The 23,263-nt window shown below is 40.2% G+C and overlaps 2 protein-coding genes across 9 annotated transcripts in view; both read left to right on the top strand.

Annotated features, from left to right (window-relative positions):
* AK9 (adenylate kinase 9) overlaps window positions 1-9,904 on the top strand; it is a 70,876-nt gene extending 60,972 nt beyond the window's left edge. Inside the window, exons 30-37 of the mRNA XM_075498528.1 lie at window positions 812-958; window positions 2,542-2,762; window positions 3,988-4,184; window positions 4,713-4,882; window positions 5,614-5,712; window positions 5,794-5,900; window positions 6,454-6,564; window positions 9,574-9,904. Of these exons, the coding sequence (XP_075354643.1) occupies window positions 812-958; window positions 2,542-2,762; window positions 3,988-4,184; window positions 4,713-4,882; window positions 5,614-5,712; window positions 5,794-5,900; window positions 6,454-6,564; window positions 9,574-9,776 (1,255 nt within the window). The 3' untranslated portion in view covers window positions 9,777-9,904. The remainder of the gene's footprint in view (window positions 1-811; window positions 959-2,541; window positions 2,763-3,987; window positions 4,185-4,712; window positions 4,883-5,613; window positions 5,713-5,793; window positions 5,901-6,453; window positions 6,565-9,573) is intronic.
* A 125-nt stretch (window positions 9,905-10,029) lies between these two features.
* ZBTB24 (zinc finger and BTB domain containing 24) lies at window positions 10,030-21,691 on the top strand. Of its 8 annotated transcripts, none has more exons than XM_075498521.1 (8): window positions 10,030-10,144; window positions 10,765-11,123; window positions 12,108-13,107; window positions 13,530-13,697; window positions 13,860-13,943; window positions 14,650-14,733; window positions 16,991-17,072; window positions 17,983-21,691. In XM_075498521.1, exons 3-8 carry the CDS (start codon window positions 12,135-12,137, stop codon window positions 18,692-18,694), a joined length of 2,103 nt encoding a protein of 700 aa, XP_075354636.1. In that variant the 5' UTR covers window positions 10,030-10,144; window positions 10,765-11,123; window positions 12,108-12,134; the 3' UTR covers window positions 18,695-21,691. The 8 variants fall into 8 exon arrangements, 7 of the variants coding, with proteins under 7 accessions (XP_075354636.1, XP_075354641.1, XP_075354640.1 ...); XM_075498525.1 differs by having other exon boundaries at window positions 10,121-10,144; window positions 10,774-11,123; XM_075498524.1 differs by lacking the exon at window positions 10,030-10,144 and adding an exon at window positions 10,212-10,672 and having other exon boundaries at window positions 10,774-11,123.
* The last annotated feature ends 1,572 nt before the right edge of the window (window positions 21,692-23,263 follow it).

The following is a 23,263-nucleotide window of genomic DNA, read 5'->3' as shown; positions in this document are numbered from 1 at the left end:
CTTTGGTCACGCAGACTGGTTCAGTACTCAAGTTTTTTTCTGGTTTTGTTAACAAGTTGTTAAGGAGGAACTGAAACCAGTGAGTCTTTCCACCTCATTCATATGTGATCCTGATTTCCTAGGCTCTTTCTCCACCACTGAAACACCTTCCAAACTGGGCAGACTTAAAAAGCTTCATGACCATGATTTCACGACATTCAACTCCTCTCCCCAAGAAGGAGAATTGTTACAGGGAAAGGCAATTCTGAAATAATCTCTGAAAATTATTTAAGCTTGAGATCAGAATTCTTTCAATTTTTCTTTCATGTTAAATACTGGAATATTGTTTCAGTATATTTTGCCCCAGTATTGCCTAATATGTGAAAAGCATTTCTTCTTCAATATGATTTAAAAAACTCTTCAAGTACTGTAAATTATTTCACTTTTCACTTTGAAAACTACTCCTCCCAATCCATATGGAGATTTCCCATAGTTAAAATTATGTTTCTGAATGACTGATATGTCCAAATTTTAAAGTCCACCATTTTTATGTCAGAGCCATCCACTTCCATTCTTACACCTTTTGCCCTTTGTGTATTTCCTTTACTCTTTACTATTTCTTATTCTATCTACTTGATTTTTTTTTTTTAATTTGATTGTAAATTCTTAGGAGTGAAGACTGTGTCTATCAAGTCAGGGCAGCGATAACTTCATGGCATGGGTGTAGACTTTTGTGTCTATTGAGAATCTACTAGGAATATACATAGTCTTAATGGTTAATTAGAAACTGACTTCTTAGGAAAACTGTCTTTCTGTTTGTGTTTGTATGCAGAGTTGTAATTGATGGATATCCTGTAACAAGAAAACAAGTAAACCTCTTGGAATCAGCTAGGATAATTCCAGTGAAAATCTTTGAATTAGAAATGGATGCAAAGGAAGTGTTCAGAAGAGCACTGTTGGATAAGGAAAGCACGAATCGGTAGTGATGCTCCCTGATAGCAATATTTTTATCCACACGATATTGTCATTTCTCTATTTATGTGCCTCAGTGCTATACCCAGAGAGGCTGTATCTAAGCTGGTGCATAATCCAGCTGTCTCCAAACTCCACCTGTGAAAAGACATGGGCACCAGTCCCTCTACATTCTCATGCTTTGATTTCCATAGACCAGAAACAGAGACATAAGGAATTTGTGGCATGCTCTGGCCAGATCCCCTGATTGCATGACTGAGGTCACAGACGTGCAATGCTGTGCACCCACTGCTTAGTTACACTGGTTTTATTGAAACCGTACATCAGAAATGTTACTAGTTCACTCTGCTACTGAAGTTTATTATTCATCAATTCAATGGTTATCATCATAAGGGAAATTGATACTTCATCTAATAAGCTCTCTTTTGTCTTAATTGGAGTTCTTTCTAAAAAATAGAAATAACATTTTAATAACATATAAAATTCACGAGTTGCTCATCTAAACCTTTCAATTCAGCTCGCTCCCTTCTTTGTTTTTCTAAGGAGATAAATATTCTTTTTAAAGAGCTGTTGGTTGTTTTTGAGGAAGTGCAGTAAGTAGTTTATAAACGGACAGAGAATTAAAAAGAACAGAACATTCACCTTAAAATTAAACTGTATAAGAACCTGGTTCTCATTAGAGGAAGCGTTTCTAAGAAGTTCCAGATAGCTTAGAGCATTATTGCATGTCTCTTTCATTTTGTCTCTTTCTTTTTATCAAGTAATCAGTACAATGCTTAATTGTTTACTAAAAGCCTAAAGACAATTTCCATTGCAAAAAATTAAATTAATGCTGCCTTTTTGAAAGTATTTACTTTAAACTTTTCATTTGAAATAGCAAACTAATTACATTTCATAGGCTTAAATACAAATCAAATGTGCAATATCAGATATTTCTGAAAGGTACAACTTACAGAGAAATTAATCCTATTAAAACAGAAGTTTATCTTTTTTTTGGCATCATTTAAATTAAGAACCAGAACAGGAAATGCTTCTATGTTCTAGTCAAAATATCTCTTCTGGTCTTGCATAATATTTTTAGAGGTCAGATGGATTATTTTCATTTATGTATATATAAATATGACAGACAGTTTTCAAATCCAAGGATTTTGCCTACTTCTTGATTTCAAACAACAGCATAATTAAAAATTAAGCCTGTTTTTCAAAAAACAAATGAATTCCATTTTTAAAGTCTCATAGCATTTTGTCTAGGGCACCATTTAATGGTATATGGGTAGTGTGTGTCAGTTAATATGTGCTGATACATTCCAAATCGTTTACAATATTAATGAGTTGTATGTGGGACATAAATAGCAAAAGTTTTGTTCTTTGTTTCTGAACGTAACTGTCTGATCAGAAGTACGCTGCTTTTTATATGTAACTGGTAACAGCCTTGATAAGAAAGTTGTATTTCTCCCGTATGTTCTACACTGTCAAATAAGCAGAATTTTCTAAAACGGACTTAAAGTGAACTCTAGAATTTACATCTGAAATTCAATGAAATTATCTAATCTTCAGACTTAAATCAATGTTATTTTTCATTGTCTTCAGATCTCCCTACCCTGACCATGACAGCTCACAGATTCTAGCTATTAAAAACTCCTGCTATAAACAGCACATTGACGCCATTAGGACCTACTATAAGAAGGAGCATCAGAACTGGTGTGTGATTGATGCCTTTCAGAGCAAGTGGTGGATCTGGAACAAAGTACTAAAGGAAGTTCAAGTGGTTGTTAAAGAAATCCAGATATACCTGGAAAGAATAAGAGAAGGTAAAAGAAAAATGAAGTTTCTCAGAATAATGTTCGTTTCTTTAAGAAGCTGCAATGTAGTGACTGCATTTCAACTTCAACTTGCTTTCGATGAAGCTAATTCTTGGGCACACACATACCCTCAAATTCTTCAATCTCATCTGCAGAGATCTTGAAGAGATCTCTTGAAGAGAGCAAAGACAAAACCAACTACAGGACAGTCTGAGGCCATACTCCAAAGAACAGGGTAGCAGAATACAGCTGAAAGAAGTCAGAGGTCTCATGGTCCATGGCAGATTCCCCAACATTGGGTGATAAATCACAAAGGGTACCCCAAAGTATACAATGGGAACTATGACTTGCAGCTTCACTTAAGTGTCAGTGGAGGAAGAGGGAGGGGGTAAAATGTTAATTATAAGCTCAGAATTAAGGTTAAATACGCCATCTGAGTTAATTTCTGTGCTCTGGGAGGAAAACCACTTTAGTCTAAAATGACACAGTTCCCACTTGAATTTTTGTGTGTCAGCATTGGTCAGGATTAAATATGCCTTTTAAACATGCCTGTACAGTTTAACTAGAATTCCTATGAAGGGCAAACAGACTTCCTTATCTTATATTCACCTTTTGGTTTTAACTTTTACAGCTCTGTGGCTGCACCCTTCTTAAAAACTGCAGTCATAAGCCAAAAAAAAAAAATTAAAATACATTTAACCATTTCACGTGAAGCTTGAAAAACACAATTTTTAAATAGTTTGGGTTTTATATGACATTTTATTCAAGATTTTGAATATATTTAATCCAGATAGACTGTAGCATTTACAAGACATGGATGAATAAAGGGGAGGCTTTCATCACACCTTATAGTCTTTTTCACCAATGTAAAGAAATAAAATAATAGCTGAATGTTCCTTAGCAATGCAAAGGAGTAAAACAATAAATCATAAATAGAACTGTCCCAGGGAAAACAGATTCATAAGTTAAGCATGCAGAGTATCCCACATCGTTAATAAGTATTATATTTCTTAAGTGCTAGAAAAATGTTATTAAAATTAATGGGCAAAATGGGTTGCCAACTTCATTTTAATATCAATCTATAAAAATTGCTATTTTAATTCTCATTATTTTGTATCACTTTCACATGATGAATTATAATATCTTCTAAACTGTAATATTTCTGACTAGAAATGTCTGATGTTTCTATGACTTTCATTAATAAAACATTATCATTAATTGCTTTTATTAACAGGAAAAGCAGCCGGCATTGCTGATTTATGTATCACTCCTGAAGAGCTGCAGTATCGGCTAGGGGAGTTTGGACAGTACTGTCCCGTCAGCCTTGCAGAAAAGGGTGAATTGGTTGACTGCTCTGTAACGTCATCATTGCAGTTTGCCGCAGAATTTCGAGGACACTATTACAAAATGGCTTCACAGGAAGAACTGGATGTAAGTGACAAAAAGCAGGTCAAGAGGCGATTACAAGAAGAGGGAACATTGTGGCTTAGATTCTTTGATTCCGTACAGAAACAAGCAATATGTAATCTGCATTAGGCTAGTGTTGTTAGTATTCAAGCTTTTGTTCTGTATGCTCCTGCTATCAAATGTCTAGGCAGACAAAATGCAGCAGAGAGTCCATTCAAACCAAAGCTCCTCTTATAAATTGTCATAGATCAAACATTCATTTTAAAACAACCATTTCCTCCTTTCTCCATCTCTTTTGGGGAGACTGGGGGTAGAGAGTGGCTAATGATAGCAATGGATAGTGATGGATGGTGGGCGGATAGTGATGACTTCAACTGAGAGTGGGTTGGAAAAGAAATTACTTACCCGAGAGCAGCAGCAGCGCCAGCACACTAAGAGAGGTGTTATAGAAGCAACAAGTACCTTAATTGTGTGAGCCAGTCCTCTGGAGTTTGACTAACAGTCTTACAGTACTTCTTTCATTATGAAAACATTTAATTGCTTTTTCTACAGAAATTCTTGAGCAGACCAGAGGTTTATGTGCCACCACTGGCACCTCACCCTCTCCCACCCCCAGATATGCTACCAAAGAAACTGACTGCGGCAGAAGTGAAGGCCTTATTCCCTAGAAGTGCTGAAATGCAGGGATACTGTCCAGTCACCTACCTAGATGGAAAACAGAGGTACATCACTGCAGTTTTCATAATCTGAATTACAGACTGTGTGTCCTATATTAACACATTAATGAGGAAATACTTTCAAAGTACTTTTTAATAATGTTCAGCATTTGGACAGGAAAAGCAATTACTATTCTCTGTATTGTGCCTGTGGCTTTGGAAATCAATGTAAAATCACCTTTTGAAACTCATACGGCTACAGGTTCTACAAGGATCTGTGTTGGCTTACTGTCTTTTGCGATGAAGACTGCTCAGATATAGTTTGAGTTTCCTCTATCATAAGCCTTCAAAAGTTCAAACAAATCTCACAAAACCTCAGTAGGTGCAAAACTAGCTATTACTATTTTTATAAGAGATCCATAAAGCTCCACCATAAAGTCCCACTGATTTCCTCAGCATGCAGGAATTTCTCATCAAGGTAGAACCGTAAGTCAATTCTATGCTGACCCTTCTTAATCTCCTGAACATCTATGATTGGCATTTTAACTAGAGGAGCTCTAAAGAAGCACTATAAAAGCCCCTTAATAAGCAGATTTTGAGGCAAGAGACTTTCAGATTTTGAGCTGTGTAACTGTCAGTCATGTGGTGGAAACTTGGATGATCCAATTGCTCCTTTTTTGTAGTTCCTATACTTGCTAAATTACCAGAAGGCTCCCAGTAGCTCATGAATTTACACTGCACAAATGATGTTTTACATTTCTTGTGAATTAATAGTCTTTCTTGCTCCGTCCCTTCAGATATGAAGCTTTGGTGCCTGGCAACATCGAGTGTGCAGCAAAATATCAAGATAAGGTATACATTTTTGAAAGTGAAGAAAAACTTCTGAAGTTTATGAGGTGAATACACTAACTGCATTTTAATCTTTAATCATGTCACAGTTTATACATCTTAGAAGTCCTTACTATTTATCTGGTTAGGTTACCAGAGAAGTACTGGAATTTGAAGCTTCCACGTAAACTCCCTCCAATAAAGGAGCCAATACTACTCACTGCACTTCCTTTGGCTGGATACCTTGAACAGGCCAGTTTTTGCTTTTCTATTTTAAAACATGATTTTGCAATGTATAGTATATCCCACCCAGTTTATTTCATTTTTAATGCAATATGAGTCTTATGTTCATTATTGGAATTAAATTAAGTTGAACATTGTGTACTTACAATTGAGAGGAATTTTTTAAAAGCTTTAAAATACTAGATATTTGTAGCTTTAATGGAAAAAATACAAGTAAGACCATCAGAGGGGAATAATAAACTGCAATATTATATGATGGATTTTGTGACTCTTTTGCTTTCATATCTTGTAAGATTACATTTTGCTTTGATTTTTAACACCAGGATAGACACAACCCTATGTGGAATGATTTAAGGATAGTTGGTTACATTTTGAGACATGAATATGAAATAAAATATGAGTCATGGTCACTTCCCTCCCTATTTTATACTATTTGTTATCTTCTACAATTCACCAACTTAGAAATCATCCGATATTGTTAAATTTGCATGACAACAGGATCAGGCTTTGAATGTATTTTTGTTCTAGATTTCTGTAATGGTCTTCTGTTTTCTTTCTTTAGGGAGTAGCAACTTCTCTAATAAAAGCTCTGAGTGAAGTAGGCTGCTTAAAGCCAAAATTTCCATTCCTAAGTGTAAAAAAAACTGCTCTGCTGTTTGTCGCCTGCCATTTAAAAGGTAGTGTATAAAATAATATGCTATAAAAATAATGAATTATATAAATGCAGTAAATCATCTGATACAACACTGATAACCAATTTGTGTAGTTTTCTTATGTCCAGCTTGGGAAAATACTATTATAAACTGATTTAAGCATACACTGCCAAGTTTCTTGCAAATGTGTAAGGACCAGGGAGGAAAATAAGGTTAATAGGACAGGTAGATAGGTAAGTGATCTCTCACAAGTCATGAGACTGTAATGACCTTTTATCACCAACAACCTGATGGCCTTGAAAACATTTCTAACATGCATTATTGGAGTTTTTAAACAGGAAGTAAAATGTTATAATGTAGGTGGTACTACATTTTAAACTAGTCATAGACAACCTGAATTGTCTTTAAAATTGACTAAAATTACTGTAATCAAAGGCTGCTGAAATACTATCTGAGGAATGGTTTAGGTGCCTGAATGCTTGCCTTTTTTCAACTGTATCAGGTGGTCAAGTAAAACTTATTAACAAACCTTGCCTTGCAGATAACCTGAAGACAACTTTCTGATCATACAATCTCCAACAACACATCAGCTAAATATGTAAATGAGAGGTCTAACTGTATTGAAAAACAGCTTAAGTGCACATAGAACACCTGTTGTTTTCAAAAAAACCCTTTTGCATGGGCTCAGTACCGACACACTAAGTTACATGGTATGAAAGAATAGATATCCATGCAGATTTAATTAGATTTTTAAGTTTTTAGCACAGAGAAATGAAATGTTATTTATCAGTCTGCTTATTTGTGAAATTATCTGGGAACATCTGAATATTAATGTGATTCGGAGTATCGGTATGTTGATTATTTTTAACTTTTTTTATTTAATCAACAGTCCAATCAACCACCTTACTTTTCCTAACAAAGATAAACAGTCCAAAATTAAAATTAGGTGGTTTGTACTCAGCCCACAAAATAATAAAGTAAAACGTCTCATGGAGCTACCAGAGGTTAGGACTACTTCTTTACTGAGGAAAGTTGCTCAAGCTTTCTCTCCTGTGTTCGTAGTTGCTATTTTTTAGGATTTTTTTTTTGCTTGGTTTTTTGCAGTCCAAAATAGCAGTTTCAGCTAATAATCTTCAATAGTTTGCAATGAGCCTAAATAGTGCCAGCTTTCAGGATTTCAACAGCCTAGATGCAGCTCTGGTCTGGTTTCCAGTACTGCTGGAGATTTCTGCAGCAAGACTGCCACTTCTTCAGCCCACCAGTTTTGCCTTTTATAAGCCAACCTGTTCAGTGGGTGAACTTTACCTTGTCTTTTGTTATTTCAAATTTTTACTTATTCTTTTAGATAATGGCAATCTTTATTATTTGTCTGAAGTTCTTCACATCCTGTGTTTCCTCATGCAGTTTCCAGAGCCCTCCAGAATTTTCTTGGACTATCACACATTTTTGCTGGCATAGCTTTGTTAAGGAAGACCACTGAACAGTGTAGGCACACACTAAGCCCCTGCATAAATGTACAGTTCTTAAGCCAGCAAAACTGCTTTTATACTGTGGTTTGTTTCATCCACAAAGACTGTTTTCATTCTATTGTTAGCACAGATTTGCTAACATAACGATGTCCACACGAGGAATGCTTTGCTCATATATTGCATCATTACATCATTATCAGCACTGGATGATGAAATGGAAAGGTTATGCAAGTGCATAAATCTCTTCTCCTCATGCAGTGACAAACAGCTTGACCATAGGAATCCAGGAAAACAAGTTATCTTCTTCTAACGCTGGGTAGAACTGTTTCCAACTTTAAGAGGCAGCATTCCAGTACACTGAAAAATCTCCTTTGCAAATATAGCATTATTTATTATTGTGTGTCTCTTAGAGCAGTCACGCCATCCTTGATCAAAAACTTGATCGAAGTGCTTCACGTTGTGGTCCCCTGGAAATTTTTTACATCCTATTTCTATCTGAAATAAGACTTTCTCATCTTCAACTTATGTCACTCTCTAGTCTCACATTTAAATAGGGGACAAGAAACAGTGGTTTAGTTGCTCCTGCAGCTTTTCTAACAATACTGGATTGCTTTCAGTATCCGAGAAGAGAAGTGACAGGCGATCAATCATAAATGCAAAGATATTTACTCCTGGAAAAAAAGAGTAGGAAACCGTACATCACTAGAGTGATTTAGTGCCCTTCAAACTTGACTCCTGTAAGAGCTTTATGTACAGCTATGCTTGAAAAATCACTCGGAAGCTGTTCAAGGCAGTTGTCTACAATTTAAAGCTAGTGGGCTGAAGTGTTCTATAGCAGTGAACTATAGCATAGTTCTTCATGCTGTCCAGTTTTTGTAATGCGGTCTAAAGTACCATTTACAGGAAAAAAATGGTTATGATTTGGCTCTCTTAAATCACTCCTTCCTCTTTTCCTCAGTGTAACAATTAACATAATACAGAATACTCTGAGGATTGGCACTCAATACTAATGTATGCCAAAACACGGCTTAGGGCAGAGAGGTAAGAAAGAAAAGAAACAATACTGTCTTCGCTGTAAAGTTCTTGGCCTTGACATTCCCTTCCTCCTCTGAAGTATCAGTCGGCTCGGTTTTTTACAGGCAAAGCATTTAGGTCATAGAACTGTTACGCCAAGGATGCAGCGGCCCAGTGCAGCCACGCCGCGCCTGGGCTATGCCCACGCAGCGCCATTTCAGGGTTATGTGCTGCGTTACCCAAATTTGTCATTGCCTCGAGTATCACCAGCCCCTCACGGCCTGAGGCATGCAAAGTTGATGGCAGCTGAGCATATGTTTGTTATTTGTTTACAAAAGCCTTGATCTTTGTGAGTATCATTACCCTTCTGGAGTTGGGAACTTCTGAAACACCAGGCTCGATTTTCCTGTCGGTTTGGTGTCAACGGGCGCGGCCCACGGCAGTTTTATCTGTACCAAGCAGAAAGACATCAGGTGTAGACTTGATCCCTTTTAAAATTTCTGTAACGTAATTCCACGAAGTTAACAGGACACCGCTTAACTTCTTGCAGCGCACAACCCCAGGAGCTCGGAGCCGGCGCGGCAGGCGTACCAGAGGAAGCTGGCGCGATTCACGGAGCACTGCCAGCTCGTCCCCTACCTGGGGGCAGCCATGGCGGGCCCCTACAGGCAGCCGGGGCGCAGGCCCCCGGGCTTCGACTGCAGGCTGCGAACTTTTCTCTCCCTGAAAGACGCCAGCCCCAGTTTTGTGTAGCGTGGGCTGCCCGCTCCCCCCCACCCACGCAAGCACTTCCTTTGACCAACTCAAGGAGCGTCGCCATCGGCCGCCCGCGCTGCTGGAACGCGGCCGCTGAACGACGTCACCCTTCCTAGGACCAGTTTCTTAGGCACGAAATCTTAAAATTAAAATCTTTTCTCTGGAGTCACGCCTCGTTCAACGCTCATTACAGCAGCCCACGCGTGGGGCAGGCCAGCTCCGCCTCACGCGCCAAGGCGGCCGGGGGCGGGGCTGGCGGCGCTCGCCGCGCCCCGCGCTGCGCTCTACGTCAGGAGGCGAGGCGCGCCGCTGCCGCCCGGGCCGGAAGTGCGGCGGCGGTTGCGGAGGGGGCCGGCGGCGGAGCGGTGAGTGCCGGGCGCCGCCGGGAGACAGCCACCGCCGCCCCCAGCCGCCGCCGGGGCCCGGGGCGGGGCGGCAGCCGGGCCGGGGGAGCCCGGGCCGGCGGCTCACGCGGGGCAGCGCCCCGCCCGGCACCGCGGGGTTGGGCCGCGGGCGCCGCTCCCTCCGCCGGCACCGCCTCGCGCCGCTGAGGGGGCGAGCGGCCTTCCCCGCGGCGCGGCCGAAGCCCGCGGGAGCGGCTCGCGGAGCTCGGGGCTTCAGCGGGGCGCTGGGGGCGGGCGCCCGGCCGTGGCGGGGGCTGCGATGCCGCCGGTCCCCGCTCCGCTCCCCGCCGCGGGTTTTCTGGCTTCTCCCCCCCCCCGCTCCGTGCGGCGTGCTCCGCGGGCCACCTCTGCCCCCGCCGTCCGCGCTCGCAGCGAGCCGAGCGGCGCCTGCCGTGGCCGCTCGTGTCGCGGAGCAGTCCGGGGCCGTGCTCTGTTACTCGGGGTCAGCCCCCCCCAAAACGCGCGGGTTGCTCCTGAGCCCTTCCACAGGTCGTCAGCAGGTGGGCTGGGGTGTGTCTGGCCACGCTGCTGGCAGCACGCGTGCCGTCCCCTTGCATACACCCTTACTCTAGAATTGTCAGTTTTTGTAGGTGAGCATGCTGTTCTGGATTTTGCCGTCAAAATAGTAATGATGTCACCGCGTGATCAAATACCGAAGTCCTTCGTGTGATCAAAACACCTACTACCCTATCTGAGGCACATGCGGATGTTAGGGGATGCCTGCAGGCAGAGTTGGCAGCAGCTCTTCGCAGCTCCCGTAGTGCCCTGTAAGGCAGGGCTGGGTCAGCCCTACAGCCATGCTTTAGGGTGCTCCAGCAACATCGGGCTCGCATCCTTCAGAAATTAAGGTTCCTGGATACACAGTTTGACTCCGGCGTGAGCTGTTTGGTCGCTGAATGGGGCTAAAGAATCGCTTGTTGGCCACCTCGGTGGCATTTAGGTATCATCTGTATGTAGACCGTGTTGTTTGTTACAGCATTCCTTCAGTAATCAGAACTGTTGTGCCCACTGATCGCTATGTTTAAATATGCGTTTGTACTTAAAATGACAGCTGTCTATTTTAAGATGGCAGGTAGCTAATCTGTTTCACGTTTGGCTCAGCTGATCCTCTTGAAATGGACATTTTTGGCACATCTCTTCTGTAGTATTATTTAGTGGATTCTTCTGAAATTGCTGGATTATATTTTTTTTGCTTGTTTTTAATTTTTGTGTATTTACAATTGAAGAAGCTTAGCAAGCCAGATTGGTGGTTAATAGTTAGCATAGTCAACCCTATTTTAGACAGAGCTCTTAGAAAAAGCTGCTGGTTTTCTGCTTTTGTTGCCCACATCCATAGGCTGAAGCTTAGCAGGTAAGTGTTCTGAAAGAGAAATTTTCAGAAGGATAGGAATGGATAAAAGAAGGCATGGAGTCCTGTCACACTGGTGCCAGTGAAGTTTTATCATTGATTACAGGATTTCGTAGCCTTGTCCCTGAATAATTCGAAATGTGGCATCTGCAGGGACGAAGTTGTAGTTGACCTTTTTTTTTTTTTTTTTTTTTAATTATTTGTTTCCTCTTAGGAGCTGTGAACAAAGAGTTCTTTTTGTTCGATTGTTTTAGTTGTGAAAGGAATTTTCGGAAGGGGTAGCCATTTTTTTAGACGCTATACAGTTCACAGTACATCGGAGATAAACAAGTGAAATAATAGGCAGTAATTCTGATCTGAGAAGAAACTCTGTAGCCGTTTTCTTAGGATTTAAAAACACTTTTTGAAGAAAGCCTGTACAGCATTAGTGTTGATTTTTTTTAAAGAAAGTTCAGAGGCTTCAGAATTGCTTCAGAAACTGTTGAACTCTGTTGACTGGTAATCCAAATAATATTTGGTGTGTTATAATGTAGATTTCTACAATATTTCTTAATTAAAGTTACTCTGTTCTTGTAGGCACCTCCTTTCATATGCGCAATAAAAATGGCAGAAACAGCTCCTGACGCTTCTGAGAAACTGGTTGTCATCCACTCCAAAGCTCACAAAGATACCATTCTAGCTAATTTTGAAGAACAAAGGAAAAAGGATTTTCTTTGTGACATTACCCTAATAGTGGAGAATGTGCAATTCAGAGCCCATAAAGCTTTGCTTGCTGCCAGCAGTGAATACTTCTCAATGATGTTTGTGGATGAGGGTGAAATAGGGCAGTCAATTTACATGTTGGAGGGAATGGTTGCAGACACCTTTGGAGCGCTGCTAGAATTTATCTACACTGGTTGCCTCCGGGTCAGTGAAAAAAGCACAGAACAAATTCTGGCTACTGCACAGCTGCTGAAAGTGAATGACTTGGTATGGGCTTGTACAGACTATCAGGCCAGCCGTAGCCCAGGTAACACGTTACCAGCTCCGGCTAACACTGGAGCCTCTGTAGCTGTTATTGCAAGCGACAAGAAAAATGAAGATCCACCAAAGCGAAAACGAGGGCGACCAAGGAAAGTCAAGAATGTCCAAGAAGAAAAATCAGCCACAAATTCTGCCGAAGATGTGCAGCTGAGAGAGAACAACTCCATGCAAAATAAGCAAAATTTTATTAAAAAAGAGACCGCAGAAGAAGAAACAGTTGTCAGCGAACAGGCTCCAGCAAGGAAAGATGCAGAAGAAACTGAACCTGCTTGTGGCTCAGAAGCTGCTGTCGATCTGTCAGCTGAGAAAGATGAGAATTATGATCCCAAATCTGAAGGAATACAGGGCACTCAGAGCCGTTATAGCAAACGTAGAATAAGGAGATCAATCAAACTAAGAGATTATAAACTTCTCGGTGATGAGGATGAAAAAGGACTGGCAAAGAGAACTGATGGAAAAAGAAAACGTGCAGGTTCTGAAGCTCGCTGTAAAGACTGTGGCAAAGTATTTAAATATAATCACTTCTTAGCTGTTCATCAGCGGAGTCATACAGGTAGGCATTAAGAGACTGCTGCATTTGGGTTAGGGTTTAGTGACTTGCCGCTAAACGCGAGCTGGTTGTTGAAGCGTGGGCTGTTGTCTACAGCAAGAACTGTCCAAAATAGTATGCTGATCCAAATTATTATGGTGTGTCCCTGAGGCGGTGTTTGCTGTTTTATTCTTGTCAGCAGATTTCATAGCCTTTATGTCTTACCTTGATTGCAGTTTAGTTAATAATTTCTCTGTTTGAACATTGGATTAGATACTTAAAGAATTATTTTATTGCTATGTGAAGCTTGTCTCTTAATTCACCTTATCACTACTCAAAAGTCACTTTTTAGTAGCTACTACATTGCAGTGCATCTCGCTATGAGCTTAGAATATCTAGCGAGAAATAATCCATCTATACTTACAAATGTCATCTTGTGCTTTTAGGGGAGCGCCCTTTTAAGTGCAGTGAGTGTGGCAAAGGCTTTTCCCAGAAGCATTCTCTCCAGGTCCATGAGCGGATGCACACTGGAGAACGGCCGTACACGTGCACCGTCTGCAGTAAGGCTCTGACCACAAAGCATTCTCTTCTGGAGCATATGAGCCTACATACAGGTAAATACTTCAAGGCAAACGTAACCTCTCTTCCCCAAGAGTTTACCTTTCTGAAAAAAGGTATTTCTGCTCTCTCTGGTGTGTGCTCGTTTGTTTATTTACTTTTTTCCTTACGCTTGCTTTGGATGTGGCTTACATTTTAATAAGTGATTTTCTTTACAGGGCAGAAGGCTTTTACATGCGATCAGTGTGGGAAATACTTCAGCCAAAAGAGACAGCTCAAGAGCCACTATCGAGTACACACAGGTATAACAAGTTTGGGTGGAAGAGCTGGCTTGCAGTCCATGCTGATTTAGCCTTATAAAGATTGACTAAGGGTGAAAATTCTTCTTCAGTGATGTATTTAGTCTCTGCTACCCTATGTGTGGTACCTTGATATAACAATGAATAGGGTGAAAAAGACAAAATGGTGTATAATAAATGGAATGTTTAGAAAAATAGTTAATTGAGAAGGACTCTTACAATGATTAAAAATTAGTTACGCTGTATTTGACATACAACTTGATTATTTTAGCCCTGCTGTCTGTGTTACATAGAAGCTAGGAATTGTATAAACAATTGTGTCTGCTGCCTGTTGTGCAAATTGCCTTGTAGTTTCCCACTACTTTGGACTAGCAATGGCAAACAAGCTTTAAGAAGTGTCCACACTTCTGGAGCAGGATGGAGATTAACCTACACACACAAGAAGTGGTGGAAAAATCAGAATTTCAAAGCTTCAAGAGAAAGCATGTTTGGGGGGAGCAGGTGTCAGTCCCCTCTTTTCCCATGATAATATCAAATAGAGAAATAGGGGTGTGACAATTCAGATAGGGAGAAAGCAGTGAATCACCTTTTGTTTTATCTCTATATTATATCAAAGTGGTTATTTTACAGGAAAGTGCTTTAACAAAGATCACTGAAGAGATACAGGGGATCACTTAGGCACTGACACTTTTTTTATTATTGCGACAAGGCCATTCACTGCCGGAATGTAACCAGTGTCGTCGCAAATTCATGGATGCAGCTCAGTTAAAGAAACATCTAAGAACACATACAGGTAATATTGTCTGTCATGTTTTGTTGTGGTTTTTTTTTTTCCTTGAAGTAACACAGAAAAAACAATGTTAGGAAAATGACACTTGTCTCTGTGGGAAGAACTTCTGCTCTACTTGTACATAATCATGCCTGTATCATTAATGAAGAGCTTTGACATCAAGAATGCAGGAGCACAAAAAAGCTTGTATTACAACAGCACAGAAGCAGTGCCTATTTTAGGAAGAGCTTTATTTTCCCATTCTTATAAAGCCTGCTGCAGAAAATGCCAGTTAGCTCTTCTGTGATAGAATCCTGGCCTGGGAATTCAGTTTATCAAGAGAGCCACATCCAGCATGTATGGGGCTTGAAGTGAGTTAAGTAGTAACAGGAATGTCCTAAATGTAGTGGTAACAGTGGTATGTCCTAAATGAGCTGGGCACCCCTGTCTGTGAGGGATGGGTGCTTATGAAAAATGCTGCTGCCCAGAAAAATAATTATTTCCATTTACCTTTTTATTACGCTGTAATAAACCAGATGTTGGCAGGAGATGGGCTGGGAAGGATGATTTAATGCAAATGCGTCAGAGGGTGTTTTAAGAGATTTAGAGGGCAAGGTGATACTTGAATGGCTGGGTAACAGGGATAAAAATGTTGATCTACCATCTCGTGATAACAAGGCATAAGCTTCTTGAAACAGTTTTCTTTGAAGGGTAAGTTCATAAGATGACTTGTAAATATTTTTTCTTTTAAAATAGCTATAAACAGTGGCAATCATTTCTTCCCCAAATCAAATTATTCTTAAGTATGTTGCCTGCAGTTGTAGTAAAGTATGCACAAGATCAAGTTGTGTCTCATTCATTTCCTTCTCTTTCTCAGTGAAAATAACACAGCTTTAAATTCGCTGGGATAGGATGAGGTCAGAACTTGTGCCTTTGGGAGTTTTTGGTGTATCTGGAATAGTGTTAACTTGCGATACTTATAAATACCACATTTTCTATTGAGGAAAACATAGTGTTTGTTGACACACACAACAGTTTGGTATCTGAAGTTGATACAGCTCTATAAATGTAGTGGGAAATGAGAAGACAAAGCATAGTAGCAAGGTAAGTTGCAAAAATAGATCACTTAAGATGAGTTCTAGCAGAAACTGGCCTGCAATATATTTTGCTTCCAGAAAAGACAGGCCAGATACCAGTATTAACGATGCAGAAAGAACAATTGATCTGTCCCATCTCAAAAGCAAGAAGTAAAATTCTAAGGGGTTTGGGAACAGATGTTAACATTGATATGACTGTTCTGCTTTGGCAGAAGAATGTCATAAGAATACGGTCTACTTAGGAAGTTACTCCTGTTTTCAGTAGGAGGCTGGGACTAGATGACGAGAGGTCCCTTCTGACAAATGTTTCTTGTTCTCTCATACTCTCCCCCTGCCCTCCAAAGCCACACGAAAGCTGATAAGTGTTGCAGTTCTATACTAAATGTGAAGCTTCCTTGGAAACTGGCTGCTGCCCCATCCCCGGTTCAGTGTGCTTGGATGGTGGGAATTACCACCGCGGTGATCTGGATTCTCATGTCTAGTGTCTTAAAGAAGCTCAACGCAATGAGGATATGTTATGGTGTGAATTAGGATTCGCTTTTGTTGGGTAGTATCTGTTTCTTGTGAACCTTTTTGTTATTTAATTTGGCTCCTCTGCTTCTACTCAATTAGACACAAGAATTCCAAATGCAGTGAAAAAACCCCAAACAAACAAACCAACAAGCCCACAGTTTATTCAACCCAGCATAATTTAATTTTTCTCTGACTGGTGTTCCCAGGATATCATAGGCCTAGGATGGAGCCTTATAGGAAGCCAGCCAACTTGTTAAGATAATGGATTCACTTTTCAGGTTTGGAAATACAGGCTTACTCATCTGCATGGTGCTGCATGCGAGCCTAGCATTAATGCCTCGTAGTTCAGGATCAGCCTTTTTCAAACTTGTCTGTTCCATGTGGAACACCTGCATCTGTATCATAAGTACATTTTGTGTTGCTCTGAGGGTTCGGATCACCTAATTCTTTATCTTCAAAGGGGAGAAACGTCAGAGGTGTACATTTAAAATACTATACCCTCATTTAACAAGTGAGTTCATTCAATTTCAGATATCTGTCCTTGACCCATGGCAGAAGCGTGAGGATTTGACAGTACACACTGATGCTGTATATGGTAAAATATAAAATGTTTTCTAATATATTGATGGGAAGTGCTATATAAAAAGTGATGTCAAATTTCTTTTTGATAGGTGAGAAGCCCTTCACTTGTGAAATTTGTGGCAAATCATTTACAGCTAAAAGTTCTCTTCAGACTCACATTAGAATTCACAGGTAGAGCATGTCTAATTTTCGTTACATTCTTTAAAAAATATAACTTCTAATCTGATACCTGTATGTAGTGCTTGTTCAATTATAGAATGGTCAGGGCTTGTTTGCATTTCAAACACATGTTTAAAGATTGACATTTTTGTTTAATCTAAAGAAATAATTGGTAGTGGAAAGCACTGCACTATTAAATACTAGTGTGCCAAGGCATTGTAAGATTCTTCTTTTGTGTATTCTGTCTGTTTAATGACAATGTACTTACTGCTGTATTATTTATGTGAAAACTTGACTGTGAATTTTTGTTTGACACTGGAACAGTAGCCATGGTGTAACGAGGTTATTGGAGCATTGTCCTGTTTCCCTGTAGTCTATCACATCTCTTTAATAGCATTAGTTATCTTTTACCCATGTCAGTGTGATGTATTGCATAAAGGCATGTAAGATTTTAAATCATTGGAGAACTGTTGTGAGCCTTATGTAAAAGAAAATGTTTCCAGTAAAATTTCTTGTCCCTTTGAGTCGGGCAGCAAGGTAGGATTTGGACACTTCTGTTTGTTTTAAAGCCCACACTGTTAATAAACGTTCTTTAAATGGTCAGTGCTTACAGTTGTGCAAAGTAAGTTGTTGCGTTCTTGCCAAGGTCTAGCAGCATAGAATTTGTACCTCTGGTATTATGACAGGAGGGCAGTTATGTTCTCTGTAGCTCTTGAGTATATACTAATGAAAGTACAGTTTGTGAAGTCAAATAGAAATAATTAGGAAGTCAAATAGAGAACACTTTTAACGTCACTATTCTTAAGTGCTTATGATTTAGCAAAACAAAATAATAATTCAAGTTTTTTATTCTATAATAAGTTGCAGAAAGCAGCACTGTCAAAGTGAATGTTCTAATGAGTTCAAACGCATTCTTTTCCAGAGGAGAAAAGCCATATTCTTGTGGTACATGTGGAAAATCCTTCTCCGATTCCAGTGCTAAGAGAAGACACTGTATATTGCACACAGGCAAAAAGCCTTTCTCCTGCCCAGAATGTAGTTTGCAGTTTGCTCGTCTGGACAACCTGAAGTCTCATTTGAAAATTCATAGCAAGGAAAAGCAGTTTCAGGAAGCCAACACTGCTCCAAGCACCAACACTAATTCAGAAGTGAGAAACATTCTTCAGCTGCAGCAGTATCAACTTGCCACCTCTGGAGGGCAGGAAATTCAACTACTGGTTACAGATGCAGTACATAATATAAACTTCATGCCTAGTCATAATCAAGGCATTAGTATTGTTACTGCAGAGAATGCCCCAAATATGACAACAGAGCAGGCTGCTAACCTCACGCTGCTTGCTCAGCCACCACAGCAGTTGCAAAACTTGTTGCTTTCAGCTCAGCAGGAGCAAGCAGAACAAATCCAAAGTATCAATATGATTGCAAACCAAATAGAGACTGCCCAACCTGAACAAATGCATGTCATCACTCTTTCCAAGGAAGCACTAGAACATCTCCATGCCCATCAAGGACAAAATGAAGAAATCCACTTAGCAGGATCTTCACATCCAGCTCAGCATGTGCAGTTGACTCAGGAATCAAGTCAACAGTCTCACTGTAGCCAAGACACGGTTCCTTCCCATCAAATCAGTTAAGAACAGAATCAAAGTGTACGTGTTTCTGAATCCCACCAGCAGTCTCTGTCAGTGAATGAGTCATCTCATGAACATCCTATTCAAGGACAGACTTTCTGAAATGCTTATTTGTCATCAGAGGGCTAGGCTATAGCATGCTTCTCATCCAGGCAGCGGTTACACATATCGCACTTTCTTTTCTGCAGCATAATCTATCTGAAGATGCGTTTCACGGTGATTTTTGATGGGTGGCTTTCAGTTTTCTTAACCTTATTTATTTTAGACTTTTTTTGTTTTTCCAGATTGGTATTTCTTTACCACTTAGTCCATACCTCACAAGCGCTTAATGTGTTTTTTTTGTGCCTCATATGCATCCACGCCTACTAAGGAGATATTTGGCCCCTTATTTGCATTTCTGTGTGACTCTCCAGAGAAGTGTACCTTGCTGGTAGGAGAACGGTGTTTAAGATGTCCACTGATCAGAAAATACAACTTCTCTGATGAAATCAACATTAGCTTAACTACTGTCAAGCTTAAGATAACCAGTACATTTTGCAAAGCTAACACCATATGTCTTAGGGTTAATGAGCTTTCTCTCTGCAGGTTAATGTGTAATTTTCTATGTGATCATTCCCTTACATGCATTTTGATTTATTGACTACCAGATTTGTTTGGTTTGGGTTGAAATTGTTGCAGCCTTTGACTGGCCCTGGATCCCCCCTTCTGCTTACTGTATGCTGTACAAGTTTTGCTCCTCGGTAATGCTTTAACCATTGCACTTGAATAGTGGCAATGAGATGCGGTGGTTACACTGGACAACTGAAAAGCCCAAATTCTGCTCTGTTAGTTCTACCACTCACTCTCTGTGTGACTGTGGGCAAGGTAGTTGACCTCTGTGCCTTAGTTTCATCATCTAGTAAGTGGGGATAGTGTTCACACGCTCTGCCAAGCACTTTGAAGAGCTCTTGATGTTGAAGGCACTGTCTATTGAAGTGCAAAATTCTCTTCCTGACAGGACTCAGTCTAAGCTTAGGAGCCAGTGTATATTTAAAGTGTTATTTTTTGTACTTTTGAGAGCAGAATGTAATGTTACTTCTAATATATGTAAAAGCTGGTAATTGTTTTTGTGGGGACTTGAACAATGAATAGAATCACTTCAGAGCATAACGAGCTACATAAATGAGGCATATCGTGTTGAAGTTGTACAGCTATTTTCACTGACTAGATTAGATGTGTACAGATTGTTTTCAATGACTGACTGACTGCTAACACAAAAGATTTGACATCTTAATAAAATGCCATGCCAGAATACATGCTTCGCATTTTCACGTTTGGCTACTGGTAACATCTCACATAGTGCACTAGTGTGTTAAAATCCAGATGAAATGCCACTGGTACTTAAAGCAACATGCTCAATCATCACTTCAGTTTTAAAATGTCATACTTGTGATTTACATTGATATTTAATGTTTTAGCAAATGAAAAATGTTAATTAAGGAATTAACAGGTACATTTAAAAGCAAAACAAAAGATCTCTTTATGTGCTTGGCTTATATGACTGCCCAGAGAGAGTCACTGGCATAAAAGTCCAGTGTGTAGAATGATAGAATAATTTTAAGGTGGAAGGGACTTCCAGAGGCCATCTGGTCCATCACCTTCCTCAAAGCAGGTGTGCCTAGACCATGTCGTTGTTGTCTGGTTGAGTTTTGAACACTTCCGGGGATGGAGATCCACAACCTTTCTAGGCCACCAGATCCCATCTTTGACCATATTTGCAGTGAAAAAAATGTTTCCTATATTTAATTGGAATTTCCCATGTTCCGGTTTGTGTCTACTGTCTCTTGTCCTACAGCTGTGCCTCCAAGAAGTGTCTGGCTCTGTCTTCTCTCCACCCTCCCATTGAGTAGTTGAAGACAGCAGTAAGGTCCTCCCAGAGCCTTCTCCTCTTAAGGCCTGAACAAACCCAGCTCTCCCAGCCTGTTCCAACATGTGCTCCAGCTCTTGGCAGCCTTGGCAGCCTTCTGCTGCCCTCAGTCCAGTATGTCAATTCTGTCTTGTTCTGGGGAGCCCAAATTCTGGACAACATTCCTTGTTCAAGTCTAGACTACTTGGCTGGCTCCCATCCACGTACTGCTGGAGTTTGGGTATCTCCATTTTGTGAAAGTACTAGATCAGTTTTTATATAAATGGATCATGAAAAGAGTAGACAGTGGGAATAAATGCCAAAAAAATGTCCCACAGCAAAACTCTAGTTAGGCTTTTCATCTTTTGTTTTTTCCTCTCAGAATGGAGAATTACAGTTTGTATACTTCTGCCACCAAAAAGAACCAGCATATTCTGCAGTTGTACTTCAGAAGCTTGAGGTCTTGATGCTGCAAGAACAGATGAAAAAATGCAAGTGAAGCTTGTTACAACATCTTCAAAAATCTTCCTGATTAATTGTATAAATTTAAGTTTATGATAAATATTATGGAGGTTTCATCCTAACAATGTTGATTTTATCTAAAATACTGTAATGTGCAGCCACAATACTGTCTGGTCATAAGTTTACAGGAGCTGCCACCGACTTCCTTCCCTGCCATATACTTATGAATCCTGAAATGCTTAAAAGCTGGTTACAAGCTAAATTCTAAGACTACCAGTAAAATAACTTAAATACTTTCCTCTTCTTTTTGAACTTTGATTTGTTCATTATGAAGTTCTTGCAGGATTAAGTATGATGCTACAATTATGCTTGAGCCACTATCATGTAGTGATTGCTTGATGCTTTCCCTATAACTAAAAAGAATGAAATTTTGGTTTTGGCATTTTCGTATGCTTTTCTACCAAACTACCAGTGAAGAAACAAGCTTCTATGAATAGCACAGCAGTGACTCATCTCACACCCTGCCTTGCTTAAGCTGTCAGCACACATTGTAGCTTGCACTTGGGAAGCTCACGTGGTTTCTGATAACCACAAATGTTGCTTTTTTGACACCATTTGCTTCCTTTCTAGTGAATGCATTTGTATTAAAGATGAAAATAAATCCCTCTTCTGTGTGTGCATTTTTAAGGCTCCAGCTGAAGCCTAGGATTGCTTTGAGTTTGAAAGGAAACCCCTTTGGCTTTGCTGTTTAGTCCAGCTGCCTAGTGGCAATATAGCAAACTATATAGCAAAAAAAATGCATGCCTTACAAATGACGTTTCAAAGCAGCTCTCTAAATATCTTTACTACTTAGCCAGTAAACACCTTAACTTCTCATTTTCTCTCATAGAGTAATCTTGGCAAATCCATCTCCCTGCTTACTATGCTAAAATGAGATAAGGATTCTAGACATAAATGCAGGAAAGGAAGTGGACCACAGAAACATCCATTTTTGTGAGCAATTGACACCCTTGTGTGTTCTACTCCATTTGTAAGTTACCCCATCTTGTCAAGCTCTAAAAGGATTTTACTATTCTTTATTCAAATGCAAATTTATGGAATTTTGGCTTTTTCTGAAGATTTTGGCTGATTCTCCAGGTGAAAGTTGAAACAAATTCCTGAGGGGTAGAGCAAACACACTGTGTTAAACGTGTATTTGACTGTTGTGTGTACACTTAACTCTGCTTGCCAATTATATTCATGGTTTAGCTGTAAATAGCATTTCTTGACCTCGGCACTCTAAAGTTCAAGAGAGTTTGCTGTTCTGTGCATGGAAGCTTAGACACTGGCATTGTGGATTAGACCGGTGGGCCTTCCAGTTCAGTATCTCATTTTTGATAGATGAATATCAGATTATTTCATATGAGCTGTGAAAGCAAATTATCCTGCCAGTAGGAGAAGCTTCACCCTAGCATGTGTTACTTTGCAAGGTTGTGGGGTTTTTTTTTAATACTTGTTTTATGCTCTCTTTTCTGCTCAGAGGGACTAAAAAAGTACTACTAGGGGTTTTACAGGAATTACCTCCTAGTGTCTAAGTGGAAGAGGAGATGACTGCTTCACCATGAACTCTTTCAAACTGAATGCTTATTCACAGGTGAAGTTAGGGGTGTTGACCCTGGCATCAATCTTGCCAGTCATTCAGTAAAGATGTAACAAGTAAAGAGATGCTTGCATCTCTTCATTTGTAAAATGCTTGGTTTACTGTCTTAGCTGGTTAGTCATCGTGATCAAGCTCATGGTTGGTGTTTGCTAAGATTTTTTTAGCTGGGATTTTTTTTTCCTAGTGTGCTGGGATTTTTTTTTCAGTCTTTTCCCACTTGACCTTAAATGAAAGCTAGCATGGAATTCATTCCTAATCATTGACCCAATGCCCATGTGAGCGTAGCAGCCTGGTACATTTTCTGTCTCCCCACGTCCTCCACCTCCGCAGCAGCCTGTCTCACTGACTGTGTAAGCGTCCCCATCCAGGAGAAGCTGGGTCAGACTTGGGGCTGGCTGGGAGGAGTCTGGTTTGCAAAGCAGGTGTGCCCTGGAGTCCGGGCAGCAGTCAAGGCTGCTTCCTGGATACGCCTATCTTCCCATGGTCAGAAGTCCATCTGTGCAGGCTTTTTCCCAACCCTACTGTTATTGCAGGTTCTCTTTAAGAGTGGAGAAGGAACTGGCAATGCCGTATTTGCCATAGCTAT

The sequence above is a fragment of the Mycteria americana genome, chromosome 3 (assembly GCF_035582795.1).
Source record: "Mycteria americana isolate JAX WOST 10 ecotype Jacksonville Zoo and Gardens chromosome 3, USCA_MyAme_1.0, whole genome shotgun sequence".
Lineage (NCBI taxonomy): Eukaryota > Metazoa > Chordata > Aves > Ciconiiformes > Ciconiidae > Mycteria > Mycteria americana.
The sequence above is the reverse complement of the archived record's forward strand: the minus strand, read 5'-3'. Positions and strand labels throughout refer to the sequence as shown.